Below are 26,019 nucleotides of genomic sequence, written 5' to 3' on the forward strand. Positions count from 1 at the left end.
GAACACATACAGGCAACCTTTTAACTTTGGCTATTGAGAACATATGGTATTTGTTGCGGTATCAAGGTACTATCAGGATCTAACCTATTATCATCTTTCGTTGGTTGTATTTCTACCTCATAGTTCAGAGGAATGTCAAAATGGCATTGACAAGAGTGCCTAGACCATAGGATCAACTTTCTCTCTTATTAAGTATAAATCAAAATAAATACAGAAACAATATGAACTCTCTAAAAGAAAACCTGGTACATATGCAAATGACTGTCCCAGGAAATGTTATGACAGATCAAAGAGCAAGAAAGTTACTGTTTACTTGAAGACATAAGCATGAAAATGTATTTTAAAAGGGCAGGTCAGGTTTAAGTGAAATATTCATTTACTATCACATTTCACGAAAACTATCAATTAGCACAATTTTTTACTTCAAAATTGTTACCAGCTACTGACCACTTTGTTATGCCAGTTTTGTCCCTGACCACACAAAACTACCATAGCAAATATTTTTAGAAAATTAATGACACTTGGAATTAAACACCAAAATTTCTTGTCAAAGGTAACATCAGGTAAACCCAGATTATGACTCTCTTCATCTAGTATAGAAACAGTGAATAACATTGCCATGAACTTCTTTTCCTTAACAATAAAAAACAAAAACAAACAAACAAAAAAAAGAATCGAGTTATTTAAGACATGTCTTTCCAAAGAAGGTAAATCAGAAACCAACAGAATCACTCTAATTTGTGGATACAGCAATTCTCAAAACATTCTGAATTCCAATAATTCTATTCCCGACTACTTTAACAACAGGACATACTTGTTCACTACACATTCCTGTATCTATCATGCCCTGCTGTGCAGTGATGATTCCATGCCAGAAAAATTGTATTTCAATATGCATGTGGTCTATAACACATGCAGCTGTTGTGCTACACTTCATAAGGTGATATATATATATGGAAGTAATTGGTATTTTAAAAAAAAAAAATCAACCTACAACAAAATCAGAACATTGAAATGACTCACACAAGTTGTACTGTTATTTGCAGTCCAAAGGAGACTAAATAACCCAGAGTACTAAATAAAAAAAACATATCTATATTGTCTTGGTACAACACAACCACCAAGCTATTTCTTAAGTGTCCGTTAAATCCACTGTTAAATTCTGTTACAGAGGTTTTTGACTGGAGACAAGTTAATTCTGAGGTTTGCTATAAATCAGTACATTGAAAAGACAGAAATTAAGTTGCGTGTAAATACAGGTACTGCATTGATGTACAAACAGTAGCTCAGGTGTGACCTCCTAAATACTGAGTACCCTTTCAGAGCAAGCAGGCACTTCTTGTGTTCAAATAAGTTACTAGGATCTTCCCAATGCTGGTTATGCAGCTTTTCCCATCTGATAACTTACCAGAATGTCAGATCACCATTTTTAAGTTGTGGATATTAAAAATGTGGACATTAAGAAAGAAAAAAATTCCTTTTCTTCTCTAGCGGTACATTGAGGCAGTCAATACCAAAGCATATCTATAACTTAAGTCAACATTCTAGAAGAACGGTAATGTAGATTACTTAGAAAAATATACCAACTGGAACTGAGGAACTGAAGAGTTTTGATGGAATAGTTAGTTAATGAGACAGCAAGACCAAAGCCATTAGCTTAACATATGTAAGATTACCTGCTGATATCACAGGTCTTTCCAGCATGCTGGCCTCAGTCAAATTAAAGCTTCAGAAACCCAGAAAATATTATGTCATACCCCACAAACACCCACACCTTTAATGCTACTCTCTTGAAGCAGTATCTTTATTATGCCTGTAACATTCTTTCCTCATGCCTTTGAGACGTATATTAAACCTGTCTCCCTTGTATACTGAACATCTGTCAGTCCTACATGCACACATATGTCCTAGACAAAGGGGTAAGCACTTCTTCCTGAAAGCCAAGCAGGTTTTTCAAACACTTCTGCAAGTCTGGACATTATGCACTAATAATGCAAAAAATATCATGTGGCTGTATGATTATTTCACTTTATTTCACAATAAAGTCACAAGATGTAGACTTCCCCTTCCGGAGATTAGGACCACCTACCAGACAGGCCATTTTTGCAATCAGATGTAGTGCACGTAATTGTTTTTCCTCATTTCAAAGGTTTAGATTTCTATTACCCTAAGGGCCTCTCCAGATTTCGATTAGTCAGAGAGAAGCAGAAAAGAATAAAAAGGAGATACTGGTCTTGAATCATTCTGGGAGTACAGATCTCCTATGAAATCTATTAAGAATGATAAGCCTTCTCCCCTTTGTCTCCACACCAGGAACCATCAAGTACTTTTGCACAAAAAAAACTGCATAAAAGAGGACACAGGCTCAGGATGTCCATGCCAAGTACTAGACTAGTACTTATCTGTAAAACTGACTTCTTTTTTCTTGGTAAAAAGCAAGGACGTAACAGATCAAGATCTTTTGGCACTTGTTTACAGATGACCCTCCAGGATGTCACAAAAGCAAAAACAAATAGCAGCAATGAAAGATAACAGACTTGAAGACTGAGTCAAAACCTGGTTTAAGTCTCCTGTAGGGGACAAGGAAGAAAAAGACAGACTAGTATGTACAAAAAGAATAAAAATGCTGCATATTCAGAACTCCTACTCTGAAGGGTAACATCATCTACACTATTGTACTTCCTGTCCCCTCCAAGTTTTTGCCAAAGGTCCAATCCCAAAAGTAGCAGATGCCTTTGGATACACCTAGTTTGTAAGAAAATTGGTATATTCTCCTATACGCAATGTTACCCTTTCAGTTTATGAACACTGCGTTTGCATTTTTCTAAACAATGCGAAATTACTTCCTTGGAAACAGTTTTAAATCTACCACCACCATCATGAAGTGCCTTATACTCAGCATTTTAAAAGTTCAGCATTTAGCAATTTAAATCACACTGGGAACAACAAAAAACATATTTCATCTACAACATACGCAGAGAAGTTGGTAAAATCTGTTAAGTTTTAGAGGAACTATTATTTTTTTCCTGACCTATTTAGTTCTTTGTCATAATGCTGTATGGCACAAATCCCTAGCTCAGATCTGAAGTTCTAGACCTATCCTACCTCCCCAAAAGACCTTTTTGATGCCTCTGATGGAGAACAGGGAGGCAGTACTTTATCTTGCCTTCATTCCTTATTTTAAGTTGCTTTGTGAAATATCCTTGAGAAGAAGATATCTGTAAATAAACAACTGCCAACATGAAGGAACCTGCTGTGGTACCTTTCATTGAAGCCATTATCTTTCCACAGTACAAAATAGAAGCCAATACTCAGTGATGAAAGTGGAATACGCGGTAGACACAGGAAACTGGAAACATTCCTAGAGAGAGGGGGAAAACTCACAAGCATTAAGTCTAGCAAGTGAAAAAGAATGTATACCAGGTGGAAAAGACTGATCTAATGAAGAGCAAAATTAAGTTCAGTAATAAATACATAAATGAATAAATAACCACAGTAAGACACACAGAAAGAAACTCTTACAAGGAATTTACAGCCTCTATCAAGGATTCCATTTCTAACCTCACTTTTTCACGTGTGCTGCACAACACTAATGGCAACTACAACAGTCACAAATGCAAATGTATATGGAATAAAAAAAGAGTCTATTAGACATGTAGTGCATACTATGGAAACATTTAATTTCTAGCTTGTGAGTTTTTAAGAGTCAGTATATGAAATGAGGTTTTGCTTCTGGAACTATTACCTGCGTTTCCTTTTAAAAAGGAAACAAACTGACAAACCAAACCCTTAAAAGCTGCTCTTCAGAACAGAACTCTACAAAGATTTGAAAAAGAAGCTTCAATTGTCATTTCACATTAAGCAGCCATGCCAATAAAGTGGGAATAGCCCTTCTCCCACACACCTTTCTAGTCCACTTGTTTCCATCACAGTGATGTCAGTACAGTTGCCCATTGCATCACACAGTGATCAAGCTGAAGAACCAGCCAGTTGTGAAACAAGGTGGTAAAAGCTGGGGGAGGAGGGGCTCTATTTTTCTGGCAGATCACTTCCCTGATCCATTTCACCGTGCAGCTGCACAAACAGCTGACTAGCAAAACAAACAGGATACTATAAGGATACAAATAACCAATATCTACTCAAGACATCATCCCTGCTGAAGAAACATACTTGGACTTGCAACCTAAATGAAAACCATTCACTTAAAAAGGTACCTACACATTTCGTTCAGTTCAATAAAAAAATTCTTAGCTAACCCGTTGAGCAAACACAGGACAGAACACAGTTGAAGCCACTGCCCCCTAAAATGGAACAAAAGTCAACATTAGAACTAAAAACAACACAATGTTGACATGGGGGCTGGGGGGGAGCGGGGAGTCTTATTCCATACTTATTTTCTATAGTAATCTGAAATTACTACTACATTTTTTTGGCTGAGTTTTTTTTTGGTTTAAACTAGCTTCCTTTTCCCTCTGTCCAGTATTCACCATTTGTCCTGGTTTCGGCTGGGATAGAGTTAATTTTCTTCCTAGTAGCTGATATAGTGCTGTGTTTTACATTTAGTATGAGAATAATGTTGATAACACACTGATGTTTTAGATGTTGCTAAGTAGTGCTTACACTAGTCAAGGACTTTTCAGCTTCCCCTGCTCTGCCAGGTGCACAAGAAGCTGGGAGGGAGCACAGCCAGGACAGCTGACCCCGACTGGCCAAAGGGCTATGCCGTACCACATGACATCATACTCAGTATATAAACTGGGGGAGTTGGCTGGGGTGCAGCGGTCATTGCGCAGGGACAGGCTGGGCATCGGTCAGCGGGTGGCGAGCAATTGTATAGTATATCACTGGCTTTGTATATTATTATTATTATTACTACTACTCTTACTACTGTTCTATTTTATTTTACTTCAATTATTAGACTGTTCTTATCTCAACCCACGAGTTTTCTTACTTTTACCCTTCCAATTCTCTCCCCCATCCCACTGCGGGGGGGGGGGGGGGAGGGTGAGCGAGCAGCTGCATGGTGCTTAGCTGCTGGCTGGAGTTAAACCACAACGCTATTACAACACCAGTAACTTTCTGTGCAATTCCAGGCAAAGGTTAAATGACACCAGCTTAAACAGGTTTGTTTTCTGAGCAATTTATTCACCTCAGACAAGGTGGACTTCTATTCCCTCTAAGTGAACAGTCTGTGAATCAATGCTTTGAGTTCTCCCACAGAGCCTCACTTTCCTTGCATACTAGGCCAATACAGAAGACCATTAATTATTGTTCTCATAATTAGTCATGATTTGTTTTTTTTTTTAAATGCTGAAAATCACTTTAGTGAACATGCATCACATCCTTCACATCCTTCTTATGTGTTTTAGAAAGGTAAATAATAAAACCCCAGCCTGTTTCATCAGTTTTCAAACCACATCCAGGTCGTTTGTTGATTGTCCAAGAACAACCAGTGCTCTAGAAGTCACTCATTTTTACACTCAGATCACAGTATAGTAGAATTTCTGTCTATTATCTATCCCCAAACAACTACATTTTCACAATTTATTTTACTGTAAACATTACTCATACACATACGTATTTGTAGACACAGATAAGAGCTGGACAGCTGTCTCCATTTAGCTCACTGTACTATAACTACACTAAGACAGTATATTCATAACACTTACTCAGCATAAGCTGACATAGTCACAAAAAGAAAACAATTTTCATTCTTTTCCCCCATCTTGCAATGCTTCCTTCCCTTTGCTTGATGAGAATTAGGTGAACTGGAAATTCAGTTGGGGAATTCCATTTAAAAAAGTCCAAGCCTAAAATGTTGGTCTTAACCTCAATCAATTCCCTGATTCGATTCATCACACAAGAGCTTGTTTCACATAAAGGAGAGGAAGCACAAGAAATAAGCCACCCTGCGTAAAAGAAGATGTTTCTTTCAGCAGTAGTACTACCTTACGCCCGCTCAACATGTTCCTCAAATGATTGCCAAAGCTGTATTACCTGCCACTGCTAAAGTAGAACTGAAAACTCATACCTCAGTAGTTTACAAAATCTATCATCACAGTCAAGATGAAATCAAAGATACTCATATACTGCACACAGCATTTCTTGTAGTCACTGAAAAACTGCTTCATGCCTTTTTTTCCCCCTAATTAGTATTTTTAGGGTCCTGTCCGATTGCCTCCCTCACTTAGATCAACAGACAAAGCCACAACATTCACTTCTCAAGTTACATTTAAATAATTTCAAAATGCTTATGTGTAATATGAACAGCACCCTCTTTAAAGTTTTAATAAAGATTTTGTAAAGTTTCATTAATGCCGTTAACTAAACGTTCAAGTGTCCTCAGTTACACTATTTGTCAAAACTTCGCAGATAATCAAGATGTATATATACACATATTTTTTAAAAACTTCCCACTAGAGAAACGTGCCTGTTTGTAAGTTAATGCCTCCCTCGCACAATTCAGTGACTGTATAGTCATTGCATACAGCATTAAAAATGGTTCTGCCTTGTTATAGAGCACAGTACTTCTATTTTGCAGAAGAGTAATTTACCTTCAATAAAGACAAACAAGCCATTGGTGATCTGCCGATTACAGTAAAGTCAAGCATTTACATTCTTAAACAGTGAACAGTTCTAAGGGAAAGGTCCTCCAGGACTGAGATAGTCTGTTACCTTTCTCCACTCCCCACTGCCAAAGCCCAAATCAAAACTTCTATTAACCATTCAAGTAAGGAATTTAAGCATCAGCTACTAGGAGCTATACTGACAAAGAAACAGAGATCAAGGTCTTAAATGGAAGCAGATGTAAGAATTAATCAATTTCTAACCCCATAAATGAAACTTTATTAACTTTTAAAAATAACTCCAAATAAATCAAATCACTAACGTGAGGCAACTTAGATGTGGCCTCACCCCTCCTCCTTTTTTCAAGGGTCTGTTTTGAATAATTTTAGTGATCTATACTGTTCAGCCTGTTCTAGCAACAAAAATGAGTCAGGGACGTGGGTCAGGATATCTCCAGCTTAGTTTTTGTTCCTTCCACACACATTTTACACTTACTCTGGCTCACACTCTTCATACAGCTCTGTTCACAATGTCACTCTGTGCCCACACATCTCTCCTCAAATCACCTCCATTTAATTCTGCATGACACCACCGCATCACACCTTCCCTTTACTCCAACAGGCTTAAGTGTACTCATTCCTCTAGTTTTGATCTCCAGTTCTATCTTTGTTACAAAACCCACACTCTAATAGCAGGAACCAATACATCACTTAAGTGATGTTCCACTTAAGTTTATGAGAAAGCTTTTACTGTTGTAGGAATTTTTTTTTTTTGTACCGGTAAGAGAGAAGACAGTAAACACTTGAGAAATAGCAATCGAACAAGCTTTACTTACCTTGAAAATACCAACCCAGTCTTTCTGATGAGGATGGATAAACTGGGTCAGAGTGTAGTGACATTCAAGGTGTGTGTTTGGAAGATAACTTTTTGCCACATTCTGAAAAATCACATGTGCAAAATTGGAAGTCTGCAAAGTGTTAGCTGAAGACGGAACTTCTTGAAAGGATGACATGATTGATCTGTAACAAAATTGAAGAAGTTGCTACTTCAATATAGTGGAAAAATGAGTTAAGTTAAAAAATTAATCTATTTGAAATACACAAGACAGAAACCTAACAATTAGTTCCTCTGTTCTGAAAACAGAAAGCTATAGACAAAGTCCACCAAAGTGCACTGCCTCAGCATCACTCCAAAACAATCACCTCTCAGAATAAAAGGGCAGTCATTTCAGCGATGACATCAAGACGGAGAGAAAGCATTGCTTAGCTGAATGCTCCCAGTATTATATCTCGGATACGGTGGCAGAAAGTGGGAAAGAAAAGTGGTGGTGTGAAGAGTTCTAACTTAATGAAATATTCTTAATGGTTCTGGATGTAGCAGGGAAGGAAAAACAAAGCTCCACAGTTTCCCTACTTTAAACTTTTCTCAGAATCTGTACAGCCCAGTGCTTTTCACAGCATTTTTATATGTGAAGTTTTTCCTCCCCTCTCAATAAAAGTAACAAAGTTCCATTTTAAGACATATTTAAAAAACAAGAAAGTTTATCCAAACAGGAGGGGTTTGTTTGGTTGGGTTTTTTTTTTTCTTCTTCAAAAGAGTTCTCTTGCCTCTGTTTAGCAGTCCATGGGCATCTTCTACTGTTCTCACTGTAACACATATGCTACCAGCCCTGCATGTTTAGCTTCATTACCATAAACAATAGACTTCATTGATAGCGGGAACATTTAGGTATACACACAGTTTGATGGATTAACACTAATCAGCTGGACTGCAAAAGCTTTTAATCATGCTTTCCATTCACCACCTCATTCAGGATACATAGTGCTAAAAATTACAGCAATGCAAGATGCTTCACAAGCAGAACAAGAACGTCCCTTCCTCAGATTCAGCAGCATCTGCCAAAAATATAAGACAGGCAACTGAGAAGTTTCAAGTGTTTGACTTCAACATACAGTCACAAGTTTGTGAAAACACTTGACATTAGGAGGACTGCAGCCTTATATGTCTAACACATTTTTAGAAAGATAAGCCATCCTATTCTTGCAATTGCTATTACAAGTAATTTTATACTGACCAAGCAAATTCACACCTTGAATGAGGTAACTGCCAAGTGTGTGACATAATATATTACTTTCATTGAAGATACATGTGGAAAGCAATCCCAAAAAGGGACAGGCCACTGCAAGTCTCAAGAAGTTCAAAGATTAAAGGCTGCCTGTGTATTTCCTATAGCCTTTTAAAATTTTTCACTGGTTAAAAAATAAGCAGCAAAGAGCTCATGTTTTCTGAAATAAAACGCACACCGAAGTAAACGGGTATTCATCATTCAAAACAAGGAAAAGGCAAACAGGGATTATTTAGGTTTAAGCCCTCCACGTTTTAAGCTGACTACTGCCCAATTTAATGTAACACATGAAGTACATACGGGCAGCCATGACATTGTTTTGATGTATCAGATGTTAAATAAAAAGCAGTTTTGTACCCTGAACAACACAAGTAATAAGATAAAATGCCAAGCTTATGAAGATTAACAGATAGAAAGGACAAAAACAAGAACTTACACAAGCAAGAAACTGAGTAAAGATCAAAAGACAGCTTTTGAGAAACAATAGGGTACACATAAATCCTATCTGTTATCTAGCTTCAGAGTCCAGAAGAGTGTAGGAAATTTTATGGCATAGTAAAACCCTGAAAACTCCCACATCTCTCAAAACAGAGGATTATATTTAAGACATCTCTAAAATGCACTCTGAACTACAAATGGTACGAAGCAGCAGTTTCTACAATTCTAAAAGAAACAGAATAGCCTTAATTTTTTTCAAGTGCAACAAATTCATTCATTTTTAGTAATTCAGTAGTACCTGAAGCCAAATAATAGTGACATGAAACAGACTGTTTCAGTTTTCATTACCCATGATAAGTATAAAAAGAGTACACACAGCATTAATAACAAGAATAACTTTTTTTAAATAGGTGTACTTTAAAAATTGGATCATTTATTCTAAGCACATATTACAAAAGAAAAAAAAAAACACAGAGGAACCCAAAAAAAAACCCCAAACATTCACGTCTGCACACTGGATGCCAGCTACCACAGCCGAGTACTAGCCTTAGTGAAACCAGTAAAGGGAGGCTGGTTTCCAAGCCCAAAGCAGAACTATTCACGAATCTGAGCTTGTGCAGACCAGCAGAATCATCTGGGATTACTGTTCCCCAGCAGGAAAATCCCCGGAGCTTAGGTGAAGCAGACATCTACTTACAGTGCCAGGATAGTTTAGGGGATGCTGGCTGCTTGCCTGCCTAGCTCACAGCTACCGGTTGGGAAAAAGGGGAGGTGGAGCAGGAGAAGGAGGAGGAAGAGCTACGCTTAGGCTTCATTACTGACATGGCAAGCAATTCCCTCGGGGAGGCTGAACGACGCGTTTGCTTTTACGCACCGAAAAGGACGGAAGGAGGAAAAGCTCGTCAGGCAGGAAAAACAAAAGCCGAGCGAGCCGCACCGCCCCAGCCAGCTCCTCCCGCAGCCCTCCAGCTGCCGTCCCGGCGGGACAGGCCGCACCTGACACCCCCGGCCCCTACCTGCCCTGCCTTCCCCCGCTCCGCGGGGCCGGCCTGCGCCCTGCCGCCTCTCGCCCCTTCCCTACGCCGCCAGCGGCCGGCGCGGCCTCACCTGCCCGCCGCGGATCACCTTTGCTCCGGGCCTTCGCAACGCGCTCGCCGCGGCAGCGGGGGAGGAAAAGGGAGCCCCGCCGCCTCCCACAGCGCGGCCGCCCGGGACCCGCGCACCCCCCTTCTCCCCTCCCGACTTCGACCGGCCCAAGACAGCTGGGGGGTGCGGGGGGGGGCCGGCTTCTCAGTGGCGCAGAACCGAGGCCCGCGGCCTAACGGCCCCGCCCGCCCCAGCGGCTGCCGAAGGCCGGCGGCGAGGAAGGTACCAGACCCGCCCTTGCCCCCGCAGCCAGGCCTGGGAGGGCCCCTTACCTAGACGGGCGCGGAGGGCGCCGGGGACATCAACACGGGGCCTCCGCCATCAGCGCCTCACAGCCCCGCCCGCCCGCGTCACTTCCAGCCCCGGCCCTGCCCGCGCGGGGGCGGGCCGCCGGCGGGGAGCTGCAGGCGGTGCTGGTACTCGCGCTGGCCGGGGGGGGTCCGGCCCGGGTCAGGCCCCTCAGGCCTTCGCGGCCTCCCACACGCCTTCACGGGCAGGGGGAGAGGGCCTGACCGGGGCTGTGTTGCCAGCGTGTGTAGAGCCGTACAGCTGTTCCCTCCATAAAGCGCACCTGCCTCCTGCCACAGTTCCCTCCCTTCACGTTTGTTTTTACATTACTTCTATAATACTCACGTACCCTGATTTAATCATCTCCTCCTCTGTTCCACTTCCAAAACGCAGGCGTACTTGCACCTCATAAGTCACCACCATTAATCTCCCAGCCTTTGCAGGTCTTCCCAAGCCAACGGAGGGGTGAGATAAGAGTCACGGCAAACGCTTACACATGGTTCTCCTGCTTGCGTACACTGGCGGATCTCCATGAAAGTACATTACCTCATAGATACGCTGACTCTACTTGATTTTCATCCAAAGTCGAGCCATAGATCACTTACCAGAGTAACGGGGCTGAGTAACAAGGAACAGTGGTGAGTAACCGTCATTGCTAGGCGGGATGTCTCCCAGTACGCCCAGCATTGGTTGCTACCACAAATTGTCTTCAAGATCACCTTTACCTCTTTGCTACTACTGTTTCTTACATGTTTTCATGTGTATTTTCAACAAACAGGTTATGTGAAGAGACATATTATTATTATTAGAATTAATATTATATTATAGAATATTATAGAATTCATTATTAAAATTATTGACTTAGGTTTTTGACAAGTTCACCAGCTTTTTCATGGCCAGTCCTAACAGAAATGAAACTAAGCCAGAGCATAGGAACTGTCCTTTTAACTAATTAAGCTTATTCATTGTACTTGCTTCTGTTTCACACGTCTTGTTTCTGAAAACAATCTTATGTCTTCAGGTGTATCAAGGTTACTAAGTAAGCCTTTGATTTGTATACACAATCAATAATCTCTTATATCATCCATATATTCCATTTTCCCTGGAAAGCAATAAATTCCCTGCATTGTACTAATAGATCATTTTAGAAGACACAAGAAGTGTATGTGCAGGACTCTCTCTTTTAAGACCAGATCAATTTTTGTAGTGGCAAATGAAACTGGTACATTAATCAGAAAAGCAATAAATATTTCTAAGGAGGTGGGGAGAGCTATTTCTTCTTATCTCTATCCTCCATTTCTTCTCCTGGCTGCTCTTCGCTCTGTATGACCTGATAAAGGGCTGGCTAAGAGTCACAGGACGCTGTTCTCATGTGGGCTGGGACTTGGGAAGAACCTGGGGTTTACAGTCACTAGCTGGGAAGTATCAATGTTGGTGAGACTAACAAGTAGTTTCGCTTTCATTTAACGCTATTATAATGCTGGTTTATGGGAATATCATGGGAAGTTTGAAATAAAGATACTCTTCGGCAGCTAACAGTTTTTACAGTGAATGCTTGGAAAAAAACTCTGTTTCCTTATTTAAAAAAAAATTATCCCCAATTCTGAGTTTTTTAAGAAACTTGAGGTATTTCCGTGCTCAGTTCATAACTGTTCATTCAGTCAAAATAGTTACTGTTTAGTCATAATTCACTATTAAGTTATTATTTCTATTGCTAAATATAATATAACATATGCTGGTTGTCACATGTACAGTGTAAATATTAGGACAAATAAATCAAGAATAATTTTTCTTGTACTTATATCCACAATTTTCAGGAAAAAAAATGTATTTTTAAACTATATCTTAACGACATATAGATAGTGGTTATAATATATATAATGTAAAAATATTTCCTCAATTATTCAAATTAAGAACATTTCTTACTGAACTAAATCTATGATTTAATGTGTTCTCATGTATGTATTTGTACCCTAAGTTTAGATGCCAATCTTATTTCTCTAGAATTTATAGCTTCTCTACAGAAAGACGGTGCAGAGCCTTTTCTTGTTTTCTTATTGCTTCTTTGAGAAATTAAGTACTTTAACCCAAATGGACAAGTTGTGCACTGTGATCCCAGGATCAACAATCAATATGCTTGTACTGGTACAAACAAAGATTTGGATCAAGAAAAATGCGATTGGGAACTGGTGAAACTTGCACTTGCTCTGAGAATTAATGGTTGAGTGCCTTAATCAGTCTGAATTTTCTAGCCAGGGATCATCAGATACTATCTCCTAGAATTCATCCATGTGATATAAATCTTTTGGAAAACTTGCTCTTGATTAGTTTTCTACTCAAGTTTTTTTCTACCTTTGCCTACATTCTCTGCAAAATATTTAAAATTGTAAAATAAAAAAGAAGTTTGATCAGCATTTCTAGTGAACCCCTAGTCTTGTAAGACTCTCTAACACTAATACATTAATTCAATTAGAAAAGCTTATTACAGGTATGTTGGCAGTAATCCCATCTCCTTCTGACTTGACTTTCACCTTTCCGAACCCACTGATTTTAGTAACAGGAAATTGTTTTCATTCACACCAGTATTTTACAACAAATGGTATACTTTTCATGTAGACCAGAATTGTACTCCAAGTATCTAGAATCAGTGTTACGCCACTATTTGGGTGGGTTTTTTAAGCAAAAAAATGGTGAATGACAAGTATCATTTTGATGCAATTCTCCGTATACATGTCACAGAATCAGAACCATGGAGGTTGGAAGGGACCTCCAGAGCAGGTTGAAGGACAGCATGTTGCTCAGGGCCTTGCCCGGCCACGTTTTGAATGTCTCCAAGGACAGAGATTCCACCATCATTTAGAGGACCTCTTCCAGTAGTTGAAAACACCCGTTGTAAAAAAGTTGGTTTATACCAAATTGGAATTTCCCATGTTCCAATTTTGTCTCTTGCCTCTTGTCCTTTCAGTGTGCACCTTTCAGAGTTTGGTTCCATCACCCTCTGCTTAGCTGGTTGTGGATAGCAATAGGGTCTCCCTGTGGCCTTCTCTTCTAAAGGCTGAAAAAAAAACAGTTCTCTCTCTTTTTCTGTCTACATGTACCATTCCCAAAGAATATATGTCTCATTTTGTTGGTGAAAAACATTTCACCAGGGTATTTATTTGGAAATAAAAAGCTGGCAGAATCCTTTTCTTAGTGTCTCAATTTCTTAAGTGCATAAATACGAGGACAAATATACAACAGCACATTAAGATTGTGGGTTTGATAGAAATATTAAATAAGGTAAAAATGTATGTGAATGCAGTAACTGGATTTGAACATTACTAGATTCAAAAGAAGTTTGAAATTCAGTCTGGGACATAAAAATCCCTCTGCTTTGTAATTATACCGAGACTTTCTTTGCCAGGATGAGACTAGTCCCACGTCAGGCACAAGATGAACAAGGAATAAACGCTGTAAGCAGCTAACTGGAATTGCCAAAGGAAGTGTAGGGCAATTACGGACTCTCAGGGAGCAGAGTCAAGCATGTTTGGGAAACATTTACTATTTTCATGACTACACTATCTTTGTAAACCTCTGAGCTCCTTTAGCAATTTATAGCCTTGAAATTAGAAATGGGTCCCCATCACATCTGTTTCACCTTGGGTATATTTGAACTTTTATTCAGATCCAGAGCCTAACATTTTTTCTGTTTACTTTCTGTGTTACAGCCTGAACCAAAGCCATGATGAGTTTTGGATCCAGCCCTGAATTCTTCCCCAGAGGCCCATCTTTGCTTTGTACGAGTGACAGAAACATTATATATTTCTAGTTTTTATTACCAGAGAAAGGTACTTTATGTTGTGGATATTCAATCTATTGGCGTGACATGATGATATTGATGAAGTGTGGTAAGGAAACGCTTCGGTTCTAATGATTTGATTTGGTTTTGGTTTGACTCCTATTTCAACACTCCCAACTTTTAAAAGTATGGGCCATGTGAGATGTAAAATATATATATCGATGTCACTAATCGGAAGGTCTTTCTGGTCACGTTGTAAAGCACACTTAATCAACTTCTTTAAGATCATGTTACAGAAAGCTATTAACTGTACTCTTAAAACAGTTAAATAGTTATAAATAATGTTTTATATTATGGCTGACAACACTGAATTGCCCAGCATTTAAGGAAATCTAATCACAGGGCATGCAGACTTTGCCTTCCAGTGAGATGGCATGGCAAAACTTTGGAATATATTAGAAATCCCATACTATTGCTAACATTTCCTATTAAGGAGAAAGACTCTCTCTGTACATTTTGGATTTCTTTTCCAACACTTAATTGCAGCTGATGAAGAAAAGCTATTCAAAAGCTGCCAGGATTTTTAAATCTGTATGAGTGACATTGATGAAATTTGTGGGTTTTCCCAAAAGAGTATAGGTGAGAGCAGACATGTAAATTTTGTATATGTGTGCATGTATGTGTGTGACAGGGAGAGGAGAGAGCAAGCGCTTACGCCAAAGGTGTGAGACTTGGCAGCGCTGCACTGTACAATGGGCACAAGAAACCGCATGTCTGTAAATGACTGCATTTGAATTGCTGTTATTTCACTGTTGGGTTACTGTATTGTTAAAGTGAAAAGGAATGTTTTTAATAAATGCAAATAATGAATTAAATGCTTGCACATACTGAGGCTTTACTCTCTGGTGTGTAATTAATATATGTGCACTGGAGACCCAGGTCTGGGGGAGTGTTTCATTTCTTATTTATGATGTTTGCAAGGGTTTTTTTTCCTTCTAACATACCTCTTACTGGCATGCACAGAACTGCATGTAAATGACCACTGAGTAGGTGTCACTTAAATCTTAGCAGATATAGAACAGGTAAATACCTTTGGTTTGTATGCTTTGGTAGATTTATTGTTTCTCCCAGCCTTTTATCTTTGCTATCTGAAAGTAATAGGAAGCTCCCAAATGGCCAACATTTTGTTTTCAGAGGCAGGAAAACTGCATGTGGCAGGAAACAAACAAGCAATGAGATTTCTTGTACCTCAGGGCACACCGCTTAACCCTGAGGGACTGAAAGTAGAAAGACACTTTCCACAGCTACCTACAGCGTGCTTCTTGTATCCCCTTCTGGGTCCCCCTCCAGCACTGGCTGCCACCGCTGACAGAGCACAGAAGTGTCTGTATACTGTATCTGCAAGAAGCTTGGCAGCTTTCCGATTTTCTCATAATGGTATATATTTTTCTCAAAGGATCTAAAGATGTCTGAGTCCTCATACTAATGCTGTCTCCTGCTTCCCTAACCTGGCTCTAGCAGTTCTTGCGTCTCCACCGCTTTACTAGTTTTTCTCACTCCTTGGCTCCCTGAGCAGCTGCATCTGTCGCATCGTGTGCTCAAACTGGGGAGCTTGGTGCTGCTCCACAGCTCCCTGCTGAGGCCGGTACCACCCGACTGATGCAGGAGTTCGTGCTCACGCTTGACTTGGCACCAAGGAGAAGGGCTGTCGGGTCATCCAGTGCGCTTGTGAGAGGTTGTGCCTGGCCTGGGACTTGAGACAGAGTGGCTCACGCTGCTTTTCCCCATAGCCCCACATTCAGCTTGGAGGGGGGTCTAAGCCTCTTGTGTTTCTATTTGTATGGAAAACTTCTCAGTCAACAGATCTGGAGTGGAGGTTCTCACCTTCTCCTACTGCTGGAGTTATGGAATTCCTACATTATGAGTTCTTAAATTCCATGCAAAAATAATAACCATATGGTTACATAAATTACGTACAAATCAATTACTAGGAAGCACAGTGCCAAAATTAAAATTTGTCTTTAATTCATCCCCCTGATTATTTTTTATTCTATTGTGTCTATTAGCATTGCACAGAGTAGAATGTTGGATTTGCTGTGCAAATTTACATACAGAAAGTAATGCAGTCTTTCTGATTTTATTTGATCAGCACCACTTAGCAATGCAAACTATATTTTTACCACACATATCCTATCATTTCTTTTAAGCTTTCATACCTTTTCTTATTTCACAAATTAATTTCCTTGTATAAGGAATATTTTAAAAAGGCAGAATACTGCAGTGCTTACATTTCTACAACCTTCAACAAAAAGAAACATATTTAATAAATGACTCTCCCTTTTGCTAATAAATATTTTACATTATAATGTAGCAAAGTAAGCAATATTGTCCAAAGTGTGGTTGCGTGTTGTTGTGTTTTGGAACTGGAATCTTTCAATCAAAATGTAATTTACATTATTAATATGGGTAACAACTCTTACCCTTTTAAAAACACAGTAATGTCACAGCCATGACATATGGCTTTAGTTCACTACATGGCAAAGGATCTGTTGGGCCTGTAATAAGTGCTTTGTATACAAACACCATGGTTAGAATCTGTTTTTACAGTGTGTATTTCAGTTGTCTTCACTGGGATATGTCAGTGGGCAGCATTTGGCCTGTAAATCTGCATATTTTGAATATACCATGTTTGTGCTGAAGGAGACTTTTTAAGGCTTTATGAAACTGCCTGCTTAAATGCTACCACTGAGACCTGACTGAGCTTGTCCACAGTATCTGTTACTAATACTGCCTGTAAGTAGTGCAGCTTTTCCTTAAAATGGGGTGATAGAGGTGTTTGAGTATGAAAAAAACCAAGTTATCTTAAGAGTTTTTGAGAACTTTACCCATAATAAACCGCACATTGATATTTATTTTAGCATTCCCAGAATCCAGGCATTTTTCTCCCTGTTAGAAGAGATGCCAAAAGCAAATTCAATCTGTAGTTCTCTCTCTCCTTCCCAGACCTTTGTTGACTTGTGGTCCCCGTTCTGCTGCAATTAGTCAACTGCCAAGGGAGAGTTCATTGGCTGAATATTCTTCCTAGTCCTCTTCTAAATTCAAATATAGTTTGCCTTAGTTTTTGTTGTATTAATCACAGGGTTGCCAGAGCCAAATCAGCTCATTTGTCAATGGGAATTTGCACAAGCTTCCAAGCGGGATGAATTTTTTCCCCACAAAAGAGCAGATCTTACAAATTGCACCCATTGGATGTCTAATATCATCCTAATTTTCCATTTACATATTGCTTTTTGATCATTTTACACTCAATATTTCACTTAGAAACCATTTATATCACAACTGTACTTGGCCCTTGGTATTATTAGGTAGCATGAAATACACTCAGTGATGGCATGAAAGTTATTTCCAATCGGGCTTATGAAGAACAGCTGAGCAAGTACAACCTCCTGACCTCAAAGTGTTTGTTTACTGGGAACTATATTCCAGTTCTCTACATTTAATCTGTCTTGGACCAGGCTGACATTCCCCTGCTAGATTTATTGTGTCTCTAGAGGCTATTACAAACACAACATTGTCACTGCTTATCTAATAAAATGATAATAGGATTATATTACTCTAGTGATAACGATACATTTATGTTCATTTTTAATAGTTACAAACCAAAGTTTGATTTCACGTTCAGTGAAGATAATGTGTTATGGGGGGGGGGAGGCGGCGGGGGAAATAAACCATTCAGAAAGTATTTTTCTTTCAAACAAATCAGTCATGGAAAATATTTTTTATTCCTTCTTATTTGTAAAGCAAAGCTTCAGTTTGTGTACATGAGCAGGCATACTATGTCAGTTTTACAGAAATAATAATAATGAGGAAGTCTGACTCAGGAAACTCTGGTTTTCCTAAATCAACAGCTCTGGATTTTGGAAGCTTGTCATGGTTTTTCTTGTGTATCTTTTCCTAGAAGTTGTCAGACATCAAAAGGCAGGCACAACAGACCAGATTTGCATTTCAATTATATTTAGTTATATTCAAGGTGTCCACAGTAAATTAATTTATTAGTGGTGGTATTATTATTGTTGTTGTTGTTGTTACTATTACTATTACTATTAGTTTAGTTGTAGCAGGTTTTAAATCATAGCCAAGTTTTAGTTTAGCACTGTGTGTTTTGAGGGGAGACTCTTCAATGTATTTCTCAACTAGATTTAACGAGTTACTTTTAGTGTAATCAACATCTCTCTGTGTAATGTATGCTCTTAATTTATCTCCCAGCTGAGACAACAAAAATCAAATTACTTTTTAACTTCAGTAAGTTGTACATGAACAAAAGGTTTGCCTTTTTTTATTTTAGGAAAGCGAATTATTGCATCTCTCCTTTTTTTTCCTTTTTTTTTTTTTTTTGTAGAGCTCTGACACTGTAATGCTGACCTTTAACAAATGATCCTGTTGTTTTGGTGACCAACACCCTAGTGACTCTGCTCTACTGGAATTCAAATCACAGTTAGCACAGATGAAGCATGGATCATTTTTTATGAACAAGCAGCATATTCCTTCTAAAAAGTATTGTTATTTGATAGTTTCTTCTGCAATTTTTCACTGCAGCTGACTATTACTTTTCTTAAGTGCTGTTACTTAAAAGTAACCTATAAAAATAGTCTGCATTAGGGAAATGCATTAATGTGTAACAGAGGTTTAAAACAAAATTAATAATAAACAAGCTATTCCATAAGTATGCATGCTACATGGTGAAATTATAGTGCTAGACTTTAAATGTGTGGTTTGGATTTAGAACTCTTAAATGTTACATAAAGTGTAGTCCTCTTAAATTTTCAATAGGGCAGAATGGAGTTTTGTTAAAATAAAGATTCTGCAACTAATTGCCTCATGTCGGTATACATTCCAAGTCTTTTTATTATAAATTCCTTTCAAAAATATTTCAATGGACAAGACAGTCTAGGCAATGCAGGCAAAATAGACAATACAGGACCACAATAATGGCAGTAGTTTTGTCTTTATAAGTTGATCCCCATTGATTTGTGTGCTGTTCTTGTAAAAGTCTTCTCTGTCCTTTTGCACGTCAAGTTGATATTTCCTATATCCTCTATATAGCTAAAATTCCAAAGGAATTAAATTTATTATCAATTGCACGCACAAAACATATGAAACCGAGTCCAAATTTTGCAACCAAGTATAGAAAATAAAAGCTGGTTCTTTTGTGTTGGATTATATTACTTAAGTAACAGTGTCTCTTTGTTGAACGTTAAGGAATTTCTCTCTTGATCTGCAGTAGGTTATGTTCCTGGGTACTAATTCTTCTAGCAAGTCAGTAATGAGGAGTATTCCCTAATGCACCTTACTCCACTGGCGACCTTATGTTGCTTCCTCTAAAATCAGGAAAAATTCCTAAGAATGTCAATGGGAGCAAGATCACCTCCCATTTTGGCAAAGCCAAGACTGTGCTGAGGAGCATGCCACATGAAGAAAATGTTTCTGAAGCCATGTGTTTTACACTTTTGTGTAGGAAAACCCAAGGACTGAGTCAGTGCCAGGATTCCTCTTTCTATGTCATAAGGAGGTTAGTTCAGGATTTTATCAGAGTAATGTCAGGTTGATGCTTTTAGACTGATACACAGATGTCGGTTGGAAAAAATCTAACTATTTTTTCTGTGTTTTATATGCATGAATCTATTCCTGGGCAACAATTACCTCATCCTTACTCAGGCCCCTTAAGTTTGAGATCAACTTACAATGTAGCTTTTCCACATTGCATTTCCATGTTGCCCTACCATGTTCATTTTCTTTTCCTGTGTCAGTACCCCGGAACTGGCAGAACGGCATTGAGTGGCAAGGGGGCAAAAAGAGGAAAAGAGGGCAAAAACTCTAGTGCTTAACTGAAATTGGTATCAATTAGTACAAATACGTATGCACTGGTACCCTGCGGTAACCTGCTCTTTCTAACATTCACCTGATGTCCCCATGAGATGCGACCGCTTTCCAAACTACAGTAGAAATGCTTCTGACAAAACAGACAGTAAGTGTTCATACCAAAACAAAGTTTCTGTGTTCCCCCAGGGCACTACATTCCCACAGAAGCCTGGAATTTGCTTCCCCTTAAGTATATGCAATATTCAGAATATCACACATATTCAGTTCATGGTTGATTACTAAATTACATACTGCTGCAGAATATATTGTACGATTCAGCAAGAAGTAAAGCAGTTCAGATTACACAAGGTTTTTTTTCCTGTCGCTGCTTATACATTCCAGTTTGTTATCTAGTGAAGTGCACGCAGCTAGGAAATGACTGCTGCCCTGAGAATCCCAACTCAAATATTTACAAGCGTGAAGAATGTCATATTATGTTGGACTCAAGGTCCCTCTAGCCTAGTAGTCTGTCTCCAGCAGTGACCAGTCAGAGAGGAAATATGCAGGGATATTTCTCTGGAATGCTCTTCCAGCTCCAACTACTTGCAGCTCAGGGGTTCCTGAGCAGCTTCCCTGCACTTTTATTGCATGTTACAAACAGTCTGAAAGCTCTCCACTGCAGAGAGGTAAACACAACAAATGCAAGATGAAAGGTTAGAAGGAGGAATAAAACACTGTAGGCTTGGCTGCCATTTCATTTTGAATCAAGTCTCAAATGTGCTGTTGCATCCACTGTAGTTTCTTTTGGCTACACTAAATAGTGTTAATGTTGAATTTAAATATCACTCTGCAATGACGGTCCCATTTTGTAGATGTTGTATGCCTGTAATTCTTGCTAAATTCAGTGAAAATTGGGCTCAGTTATCAACCCAGACTGTAAAACTCCATGTCCTGAAAAGGAAATCTCCCTAAAGTAACGGAAAATTTAAAAAAAAAACAAGATCAAATGTAATTATCCCGCATCAATAGAGTTAAAGTCAGGGGCAGGCTCTAAAAATGAATCTAAATGCCCTTAGCATAATATGACATAGTGCATATATTTCCCTTTGCTTTCAGAGGTTCCTTATTAAGAGAAAAAAATTCCTTAAATCTAAGAATGCAAAATTGACAAAAATATACTATAACTATTCTGTATTTGTAGGGGGATTTTAATTCTTTGTTTTTTCTTTTTATATGAGACCTTTAAAGCAAACCAAGATGGCCACATTTTCAGCACTAAGAACAAAAAGAGTAGCCTTCTTTACATTATTTTCTGTTTATTTACATGTTTGTTTATGTTTCTTTGCATGCCCTGGAACTTAGTGGGCACAATGTACCAAGAGGTAGAAAACTATCTACCTACAGTACCTCAATAGCAGCTGCTTTTTGTATTACGAGTGCTCTGACAAGTTCTCATGTTTTAACAACCATGTTACAATGTCACAAATGTTATGGAGCACACCTAAGGCCTACACATATTTCTTACAGTGTAAGAAAAGAAATCTCAGTCACTTAAACACAAAGGTCTTGATTTACAACGTCACTACGCATCCATTGGGTACGATGTAAGTACATATACACAAGTTTTTGATGATCTAACAAGCTGGGATACAGGGATAGAGGACCACCCAGTATAAAGGTACTGTATCTTTTTCTCCACATTTCTCAGATCCTGCAGAAATGAGCGAGCAGCAGTCTACAAAGCAAGATGATACGGTAACTATGCGTTAATAATAGCAAGGCCGTGCAGCTTAATGAACATGGTGATAATGGTCATGGATATGATACGGTTATGTGATAACGACAGTCAAGAAAGTGGCATTTTCTTTCCCTTTTCTGTCATTGACATGCTTTATGACACTGGGAACCTCATTAGTCTTCCCATCACCCAGAATTTGGTTTTACGTTACCAATACCGAGTAGCTCAGGAGCGGATTTAAGAGCGTTCTGCCCCACTCCTTCATTCCAGCTTGGCCCTCTGAGTCCCTACAGAGTGAGGACCAGTGTGCGCCAGTGCAACCATTTGTGGGGGCAGGCTGTAAAACAGAAAGGATGTGGGTTAACAACAGTTATATCGGCATACCTGAGAGGGCCGTAAATTGGAATGCAAGGATGGGGATGAGCTGCCAGGGCAAAACCAGTGGGGATTTTTTTTTTTTTAAATCCCACTCATTTCACAGGTCCAGTACAGAAAGCTGTCAAAAAGCAACTGAACTGACTGGACTGACTGGGGGGGGCCTCCAGGTATACCTAGGTTTGCGGAGCAACAATGACTTAAATGGGTTTGGCAGCTAAAAGATCAGTTCATATAATGACACCTATACTCTTTTTTATAAGGCACTATAAGATCTACCAATGAAAACAGATATGTACCAGTTATATGTTTACTACTTGTCATTCTCATATGTAATTTTTATGCTGTTCTTTTTGCCGTATTGTACAAAATAAACTCTTTACTTACACTAGAGCAACAAGTAGGCTAGCAAGTTTTCCTTAAGAAAATAGTTCCTTCCTGCCATAATCAGTCAGATATTTTGAGGTCCCATTTCATGCCTAAATCATAAGGTTGGCATTACTGCTTTTAAGATACAATACACCATTGATAGAACAAAACTTTAAAGCCAATTAGATGTTGGCAATCTTCCTACCATTGGCAAAGGCACACTTGTTAACAGTTCCCCTTTGTGACATGTTTGCAGTGTAATCACTCATTTCTGGAAAGCTTTTTTGGCACGTTGAGATATTTTAAAATATCTAATGAATTTATTTTTATAGACAATTTTAGACTTTACTCGCATTACTTTAAAGCATTTTACTTTAAAAAGTAGGGGCTGTATGCACTCAAGTGAGGCATGTATCCCCATTTTTAACACAAGGGAAAAATAACAATTTGTAGAACCAAGCTATACAAATAATAGTTTATTTGCATTTTAACTAGTTAACAATTTCAGAAATCATCACATACAAATCTTTATGAAACACTATCTTACTAGGTGTGAGTAAGGAGATACTGCTGCTTTGTTGGAAAAAAACAGAACATTTTTATCCTGGGTTTTAATATAAGTAAAAGCTTTCATGGCTCTTTACTTAAAACGAAAGTATTTTGAAGTTAACACAGCTTTTTTCTTCATTTTGTGTGGAAAGAATGTGATTAGGTTAGGAAAGAAATAAGAAACACACCAAACAAAATTAACTAGGAAGGCTTAATTTATAGCAAGATAAACTTTTACGAAAGGCAAAATTATTTTTAACAAAATGAGCTAACTTTACTATAAGCCTACTAAAAGTTCAAACATCACTAGAGGGCATTTTGGAGAAAATAAAAAGCACAACAACACTATTAATTTCATTTTCTCCCTTCTCCTGCAAATGCTCTGCATTATGGTAGCCCTGCAGCATCTGGTCCTGCAAATGCTTCCTTCCCATACTGGCTACCTTAGAAGTACTAAACTGCTCATATCAGTTGTATCAGTGTTCATTATGTGAGCAGAGATTCCGTTTAATCTCAGGTATTTCATCTGTCTGCAAAAGCACGTTCTGTACAAAAGCAATGCAAAGACTATAGTAAGATAACAGTGGACGTGTCTGTAACAATAGGGTTTATTCACAGGTGTGTTGGGAAAGTACTATAAGGCTAAGGCTGCTACACTTTTATCAATAGGACTCTCCTTTTTCCAGTTTCTCATGCTTTGTTTGGAAGTGATTGCAGTCTATTTTTATTATGCTGGTGAAATTCTCCTCATATACCTTCTAAACAAAGAATGCTTTATTTATACCTACGAAATAAAAGCCTCTTAGACATGATAAAGGTCTAGAGAAAGATGCAGATATGCAGGTAAAGCTGCATCTTATAATGAGAGTTAAAAATCTGAATGCAAGGACCACAGTGACTGTAGCATTAGACTCCTCACTTGATCCGCCTATCTATTCTTAAACGCTCAAAAAAATATAATTACTTTTCTAACTCAGTTCAGACTTGATAGGAGTCTACAGCCAGCTGGAAAAGGGTCAATGGCTCTGAAAATGCAAGGCAGAGTAGCATCAGGCTGGAAGGCAAAAACTCCATGTTGTCAAGGTTCTGTGTGATTACATGTAAAAATCAAGTTTTAATGACTTCCAAAGACCTTATCTGGACTACACCTCAGTACAGATTTCTGCCAGCATAGCTGCATCAGTGAGGAATCACACCTCTTCTCATCCCAACAAAACTTGTGCTCAAGATGGTTGTCAACCTCGTCACCACTGAAGAGAAAAGTAAACATAGCTCAGTAGCTTCATTCACTTGGCACACTTCAAATGGGACGGTGTAAGGGACAAGAGAGCTTATGAAAATATCGGTATATATGAGTCTCCGGGGCTTCAAATGCTTTGCAAAACGCTAGCAAATGAAACGGTTTCTGGGGTTTTTTTGTGTCTCTTTCCATTGCCTTAGCTGCAGCATCTTTTTTTCTTCTCAAATCATACTCTTAGTGCTCAGCTGAGAGACAAGGAAGCAACTGGGTGACAGTATGAGATCAGCCTGTTGAGTGGTAGCACTCACTCATGCCAGAGTAAAGCTATGATATAACCACAGCCTTCTTCACTGCCCACAAAATTCCTTTATGTTGAGCTGGGTTAATTTAAATGTGTATCATCCATTGCTTCATAGGGGCAAATATACAAAAATATAGTGTGGCACTGAGAGAAGAGCCAAGTTCATATATCGAGCCTATTCTTTCTGTGCTAACATATAACTGAGTGAATAGCTGACTCTGAGAGACCTGAGGTCTATTCCTGATGACTACATTTTCCCAGAAGTCTGTAAATGATACTACCTAACAGCTAAAAAAAAAAAAAAAAAAAGCTCTGACCTGGAAAGAGTAACCTAATGACCCAGCATTCCTCCGTAACAAATTAAGGCAAGTTTTGCTGTCAGGAAATTAACTATTTTGTTCACGAGAGAGAATGTGGCAGTTGCAGGACCGGAGCTGAAGCCTTGCTCTGAGGAGGCAGCATTCGCCTGCCTCCCGCCTGCCCTCCCTCAGAGCCTGGCCTGCTCCCCTCAGGCCCCCGCAGGGCCTGAAGCTCTCCCCGGACTGCCAGCAACGTCTCAGAGTCCCGTCAGGTGCTAGGCTGTGGGCGAGCAGCACAGCTCTTAAGAGCTTGTTCAAACACCAGTCTAATCGATGTTGATAAACCCTCTGTCCGGCCTTCGGGAACGGCGCTCCGGGCAGGATGAAGCCAGTCATGAGCTCTAACGCTCACCCGCCAGCTGCCTAGGCAGAAACGGTATGAGGCGGCCTGTTCCCTCACTCGTGGGCGTCCTTTGCGCCCTGCTGCGGCTACCTCGGCGCCCACACGGGCGTCCCCCGGCCTCGCACCGCAAACCGCCTCCGCCAAAAAAGCGGCTCTGGCTTCCCTCCCTCCCCTCAGCCAAGCGTCCCTGCTGGCGGCGACGCAGAAAGGGGAGGCCGCGGCGGGCAGGCGCAGACAAGGAGGGCTGGAGGGAAACACCCCCCCAGGGAGCCGTAGGCAGCGGGATACGGTTACCCACCGCCCCGCCGCCAGCTCCGCTGCCCCAATAAGGTGCCCCAGCGCCTGCCCGGCCCCCGTCCCGCCCCGCTCCGCCCTCCGGCCGCGGGGAGCGGGGCCGGCCCCATCCGTCACGGGGCGGCGGGCGGGGCCGGCCGGCCGCGGGGAGGAGACTGTGCTCTCCCATTGGCTGGGTCGCTCCAAGGAGCGTCTGTGGTTGGCTGCCGCGGCTGCCGCTCGCAGCGCGCGGGCGGTGGCGGGCGGCGGC

At 39.8% G+C, this 26,019-nt stretch overlaps 1 protein-coding gene and 1 long non-coding RNA gene across 8 annotated transcripts in view; one reads left to right on the plus strand and one right to left on the minus strand.

Annotated features, from left to right (window-relative positions):
• Nucleotides 1-11,050, minus strand: part of TAX1BP1 (Tax1 binding protein 1) — a 67,490-nt gene extending 56,440 nt beyond the window's left edge. For 4 of the 6 annotated variants that reach the window (XM_087772426.1, XM_087772441.1, XM_009466483.2 and 1 more), the window contains exons 1-2: nt 10,914-11,050; nt 7,403-7,586 (exon numbers count right to left, since the gene is read on the minus strand). In XM_087772426.1, the coding sequence (XP_087628552.1) occupies nt 7,403-7,586; nt 10,914-10,987 (258 nt within the window). In that variant the 5' untranslated portion in view covers nt 10,988-11,050. Of the gene's footprint in view, nt 1-7,402; nt 7,587-10,237; nt 10,372-10,548; nt 10,689-10,913 lie in introns of those variants that run through there. The other 2 variants (XM_087772411.1, XM_087772419.1) reach the window with 2 other exon arrangements.
• Nucleotides 10,382-19,511, plus strand: LOC148057613 (uncharacterized). Of its 2 annotated transcripts, none has more exons than XR_015707871.1 (4): nt 10,382-10,498; nt 11,008-11,202; nt 14,272-14,391; nt 18,742-19,511. It is a non-coding gene; the product is annotated as an uncharacterized LOC148057613 (long non-coding RNA). The 2 variants fall into 2 exon arrangements; XR_015707870.1 differs by having other exon boundaries at nt 10,390-10,498; nt 10,999-11,202.
• The last annotated feature ends 6,508 nt before the right edge of the window (nt 19,512-26,019 follow it).

This window comes from Nipponia nippon, unplaced genomic scaffold (genome assembly GCF_047370975.1).
Source record: "Nipponia nippon isolate SJK-2023a ecotype South Korea unplaced genomic scaffold, ASM4737097v1 scaffold_1, whole genome shotgun sequence".
Lineage (NCBI taxonomy): Eukaryota > Metazoa > Chordata > Aves > Pelecaniformes > Threskiornithidae > Nipponia > Nipponia nippon.